Source organism: Lampris incognitus, chromosome 11, assembly GCF_029633865.1.
Source record: "Lampris incognitus isolate fLamInc1 chromosome 11, fLamInc1.hap2, whole genome shotgun sequence".
NCBI lineage: Eukaryota > Metazoa > Chordata > Actinopteri > Lampriformes > Lampridae > Lampris > Lampris incognitus.
The window spans coordinates 59,535,739-59,541,944 of record NC_079221.1 but is presented as its reverse complement, the minus strand read 5'-3'; the positions used below and the strand labels follow the sequence as shown (position 1 = coordinate 59,541,944).

General features: G+C 44.3%; 1 protein-coding gene across 3 annotated transcripts in view; it reads left to right on the top strand.

The window, feature by feature from the left end:
- The first annotated feature begins 666 nt into the window (after positions 1-666).
- The window catches only part of nup35 (nucleoporin 35), a 51,462-nt gene continuing 45,922 nt past the window's right edge, over positions 667-6,206 (top strand). For 2 of the 3 annotated variants that reach the window (XM_056289858.1, XM_056289856.1), the window contains exons 1-2: positions 667-1,085; positions 3,068-3,241. In XM_056289858.1, coding sequence (XP_056145833.1) covers positions 1,073-1,085; positions 3,068-3,241 — 187 coding nt within the window. In that variant the 5' untranslated portion in view covers positions 667-1,072. The remainder of the gene's footprint in view (positions 1,086-3,067; positions 3,242-6,206) is intronic. The other variant, XM_056289857.1, reaches the window with a different exon arrangement.

The window sequence follows — 6,206 nt, the reverse complement described above, 5'->3', positions numbered from 1 at the left end:
AAGTCACAACAGCTAAGATCACAATTCATTTACATCCATATTTTACGGCTAACACATGCCATTACAGTTTTTGGGCCTTTTTATTGGTATTAGGATTAATAGTTTTTATATACTGTTCAAAACCTTTATAAAAACAATAAAAAAGGGTCTTTGGTTTCTAAACTTGCACTTATGTGTATAGAATTTAGCTAGAATAATCAATGCATTTATGATATATGCTCTTTCCTCAAATTTATTGTCATAGGCAAAGAATCCGAAAATAATATACTCATAGAACAATGCAAATCCATGTATAAGGAGTCACTAACTAATTTTGAAACGTCTTTCCATAGAGTCCTGGAATATTGACAATGCCAAAAAAAGATGGGGCACCGTTTCTGGATGAGCTGAGGAAAAACAACAATTTATATTGATATCGGCCTTACATTTCTTGAGAAAACGCTTTGCAGGGTAAAATGTATGTACAATTTTAAAGGAATCTCTGGCTTCCAAGCTATTACAAACGCATCTTTGTAGAAACGCTGAATGAGTGCGACGGAAGTCATGTGACTTTGCTCGTCTTCCGCAGCAGTAGATGGCGGTAGTATACCTTAGAGCTGAATAGCAATCGCCGTTGAGCCACATGGTGAAGCGAAAAAAAGAACAAGAAGAAGACGACAGGAAGAAGGAAGACATGTGTCCCTTGAAAAGAACAGGGCATTGTATGGTTTCCGCACCACCGATTTATACGCTATACTACTATAACGTTTCCTTTGCTCTGTTTTGTGTCTGCGTCTGGAAATGCCGATGTCCTGTTGGGCCAGAGAGGTCATCGTAACATCCAGTGAAGTCACGGAGTAAACTAGCAGCTAGCGTGCGCTCGCTCTTCCTCGCGTCACTTCCGACACAGTTTAAAACTTGCAGCCTGCCCGCCCTGCTCTGGGTCAGATATGAGAGAATACTTCATAGCTATATAGCTGTCACAGGACATCTCACAGAGGTTTATTTCTTACATCATTTAAAACTGCGGTTTGCCATCTGGCTTCACAGAGGGGGGTTTCTGCCTGGGTTGGTATCTGGTGTGGCTACAGCAATGGACTTTCAAGGTAAGATTCTTTTCCCTCAGTAAACATGTTTGCTCTTCATCTGATACGTTTTAAGAGTTGCCATTTATCTAACCCCCCTATCTAAATGAGTATTTGCTGGCTGTGAACTTACTCGCCTTTGTTAGCGACATAATATTGACCATAAAACCATTTTTGGCCACGAATGTTAATTGTCATCCAAAGGTACACTTGAACGCTAGTAGACTGGCATTGCTTCTAGCCGGTTCCTGAAATCAGGGTCAAACGATTTTCTGGAAGCTTCCAAAGTATATTTACTATGTAAGCTTCCTAAGCATATATACCACGCAAGATTCCCAAGCATATATAATAATAAATTAGTCTTATATAGCACTTTTCTAACACTCAAAGTGGCTTTACAATAAACGGGGTGAAACAAGAACAGATAAACACAACACAGACATACAGGGGTGGATGGGAAGGGGGGCAGACATACAGGGGTGGTGGGTGGGAAGGGGGGCAGACATACAGGGGGGTGGATGGGAAGGGGGGCAGACATACAGGGGTGGTGGGTGGGAAGGGGGGATACGAGAGGGAGAAGCAGCAGCCACACACGTCGCCAGCAGGACTCTCCCACTTAAACACACACAAAAGGGCAAGAAAAACACAAAACAACAGCACTGTGGACGTTGATGTTATGTAGGGATTTACTACCATAGCCTATTCCTCTCCCGAGGCATCCACTAGGTGGCACTATTTAACCCATAGCTGGGGGTGGTTTGTGGGCATCAGGGAATATCCACACACCGGTGGGCCTGCATACCGCACGTCTAGGGGTCAGACCTCCTCTGACTCCCTTGTACTTCAGCCAGGGTCCAAGGTGTACCCAGTTACCGTGTGTCGCCACGGGGAGGCACTACATAGGGTTTGCCGATAGAGAGGCTATGTACTGGCAGGGAGAGACTTACATGATCGGCTCTCCTGTTCACATTTCTGCTAGCCAGCGGTGAAGGTTGAGAGTGAGACGTTACAGGCACACAACACTACACCAACACACTAGACGCTTCACAACAACCCCACTTCTTACACAAGAATGTCAGATACATGTACTACATAAGTTTCCTAAACACACACTTCATAAGATACCTAAACATTTGTACTACGTAAGATTCCTAAGCATATATGCTACGTAAGATTCCTAAGCATATATACTACGTAAGATTCCCATGCATATATACTATGTAAGATACCTAAACATTTATACAGCGTAAGATTCCTAAGCATATATACTACATAAGATTCCTAAGCATATATACTACGTAAGATTCATAAGCATATATACTACGTAAGATTCCAAAGCATATGTACTATGTAAGATACCTAAGCATTTATACAATGTATGATACCTAAGCATATATGCTATGTAAGATTTGTTCTCAGGCCAGGAAAACTACCACCTCTAATCAACACAATTTCAATATAAAACTGATGAGTCGGAGTCTGTGTTCAGTGCTTTTTCCAACTTTTTCTTTTCTTCATGAATTTTAGTGACAGTATTAGCTGAATAATTTGGAAGACCCAATGTGACCAAAATAAATAAGTAAATGATAAGATAAATGAACAGGTATTTAAATAAATATCCAATGGATATTATTTTAAAACTCTTATTTGATCAATGTAGCATTTGATTATTATTGTACATTTAACCTTTTATTAATTCACAATTTTTTTTTAACTTATTTTCCATTTATATGTATTTTTCAGCAAATCCTGTTGTATAAGTGCAAAAAACAAACAAAAACGGAGGATTAACCAGATATTCTTTAAGTAACTTGAGTATTGCAGTGCGCGCGCGCGCGTGCGCGCGCGCGTGTGTGTGTGTGTGTGTGTGTGTGTGTGTGTGACAGTTAGCTATTAAAGCCAAACTATAATTGCAAGTATTAATGAGTATGAGTATGGCTTATCCAACTTCCAAGAGTAGTTTCTCCTCAGTTAAACAATAACTGTCTTTCCTCCCCTTGTAGCAGGTGCAGAACCGATGACTCTAGGCTCCCCCACATCTCCTAAGCCAGGGTCTGGAGCCCAGTTCCTGCCAGGATTTCTGATGGGAGATCTTCCAGCTCCTGCCAGCCCTCAGCCCCGTTCTTTCAGCCTCTCCACTCCAGGTCAAGATCACAGAACCACACTTGTGGCAGCAGGTATGGACCCTAGCGTTTGGACACAGCTGGGGAAGCTGATATGTTAAGTCAGACTTATTTATAAAGCATATTAAAAAACAACCAGTATTGACAAAAGTGCTGATTAACATAAACAATAAAAGTATGGACAGAAAGAACAGTGCACGTTATTATGACAAACCCCCTTCACACATGACAAGTAGAATACAGGGTGGGAAAAATGATCAACCCAGTCACATTAATGGTTGCCATTGGCAACCATTCTGAGAAATTAGCAAACAGTTCTTGGCCTTTGATTATCATCAGTGGCAACCACTTGTTAACATATAGAAAATAGGGGCAGCACAACGTCTCATCTCATCTTCAGACACTTTTCCGGGGTCGGGTTGCGGTGGCAGCAAGCTAAGTAGGGCCCTCCATACGTCCCTCTCCCTAGCAATGCCCTCCAGCTCCTCCTGGGGGATCCCAAGGCGTTCCCAGGCCAGATTGGACATGTAGTCCTTCCAGCGAGTTCTGGGTCTACCCCGGGGTCTCCTCCCAGTTGGCCGTGCCCGGTTAGCCTCCAAAGGAAGGTGCCCAGGAGGCATCCTAATCAGATGCCCGAACCATCTCAACAGGCTCCTTTCGATGTGAAGGATGTCCGAGCTCCTCACCCTATCTTTTAAGGCTGAGCCCAGACACCTTACTGAGGAAACTCATTTCAGCCGCTTGTATCCACAATCTCACCCTTTCGGTTACTACCCAAAGCTCATGACCATAGGTGAGGATTGGAACGAAGATTGACTGGTAAATTGAGAGCTTGCCTTCCGGCTCAGCTCCTTCTTCGCTACAACGGTCCGGTACAATGTCCACATTACTGCTGATGCTGCACCAATCCGCCTGTCAATCTCCCGCTCCATCCTACCCTCGTGAACAAGACCCCGAGATACTTGAACTCCTTCACTTGAGGCAACAACTCATCCCCAACTCGGAGGGAGCAATCCACCATTTTCCGGTAGAGAACCATGGCCTCAGACTTGGAGGTGCTGACTCTCAACCCAGCCATTTCACATTCGGCTGCAAACCGCCCCAGGGCGCACCGGAGGTCGCGTTCTGATGAAGCCAACAAAACCACATCATTTGCGAAGAACAGGGATGCAATTCTGAGGTTCCTTAAACGGACACACTCCTCACCTCGGCTGTGCCTTGAGATCCTGTCCATGAATATCACAAACAGAATCAGAGACAAGGGACAACCTTGGCAGAGTCCGACACCCACCAAAAACGTGCAGCCCCAACATTTTTTTTCCAAATCTCTTTATTAGTTTTGCACAGATATTAATAACATACACAACTGACAGTAGCATTAACAGAGTTCGGTGGTTATCTATTGCAAGCCCCACTCCAGCCCGATCCCACCCCCTTGTCAACCCCACTCCTATCCACACAAGTTCTTGGAAGGTCCCCCACAACCATTTCAGGGAAGCAGCTCAGAGGGGAGCACATAATATTTAATAATTTTCTCCAAGTTTGAGCTGAAATGCCTATTTAGAATGAAACTCGGTCTGGAGATATGATCTGAGACAAAATCTTCTCTAATCTGGCTGCTAGAATTTTAGATAGTATCTTATATAATGACGAATTGGTCCATTTCCTCACAGTTTTAACCACAGGCTTTGCAGATTTTAGTTTCCTGTAGGTTGGGATAAGTTGAATCCAACAGGGATCAGAGAGTCCCAGGGCTGCACGGTTGACAGAGCAATAGGCCTCCTGTAATATTGTGTAGCAATGATCCAGAGTGTTTTTTGTCCCGGAGTTAAGACAGGCACTGGGTGGTAGTGAAGAGTTGTCGGATGGCTGGGCAATCGTTGCAGAAATAGTGAGGGAGACAGCTAGGAAGGTACCTGGTGTGTCATCAGCACAGAGGAAGGAAGACAAGGAGACTTGGTGGTGGAATGAGGAAGTACAGCAAAGTATACAGAGGAAGCAAAGGAAAAGGCGTATGGTGAGTTGTATGACAGGTTAGACATTAAGGAAGACGAAAAGGACTTGTACCGATTGGCTAGACAGAGGGACCAAGCTGGGAAGGATGTGCAGCAAGTTAGGGCGATCAAGGATAGAGATGGAAGTGTGCTGACAAGCGAGGAGAGTGTGCTCAGAAGGTGGAAGGAGTACTTTGAGGGGCTGATGAATGAAGAAAATGAGGGAGAGAGAGGTTGGATGATGTAGGGATAGTGAATCAGGAAGTGCAGTGGATTAGCAAGGAGGAAGTGAGGGCAGCTATGAAAAGGATGAAGAGTGGAAAGGCAGTTGGTCCTGATGACATACCTGTGGAGGTATGGAGATGTTTAGGAGAGATGACAGTGGGGTTTTTAACTCCATTGTTTAACACAATCTTGGAAAGTGAGAGGATGCCTGAGGAGTGGAGAAGACGCATACTGGTACCGATTTTCAAGAACAAGGGCGATGTGCAGAACTGTAGCAACTAGAGAGATATCAAGTTGATCAGCCACAGCATGAAGATTTGGGAAAGAGTAATAGAAGCTAGGTTAAGAGGAGGATAGGTGATGATCAGCGAGCAGCAGTATGGTTTCATGCCACGAAAGAGCACCACAGATGTGATGTTTGCTTTGAGAATGTTGATTGAGAAGTATAGAGAAGGCCAGAAAGAGTTGCATTGTGTCTTTGTAGATTTAGAGAAAGCATATGACAGGGTGCTGAGAGAGGAGGTGTGGTATTGTATGAGGAATTCAGGAGTTGCAGAGAAGTATGTAGGAGTGGTGCAGGATATGTATGAGGGAAGTGTGACAATGGTGAGGTGCGCGGTTGGAATGACAGATGGGTTAGGGCTGGAGGTAGGATTACATCAAGGATCGGCTCTGAGCCGTTTCTTGTTTGCAATGGTGATGGACAGGTTGACGGACAAGATCAGGCAGGCAGGAGTCTCCATGGTAGATGATGTTCATGGATGACATTGTGATCCGTAGCGAGAGTAGGGTGCAGGTTG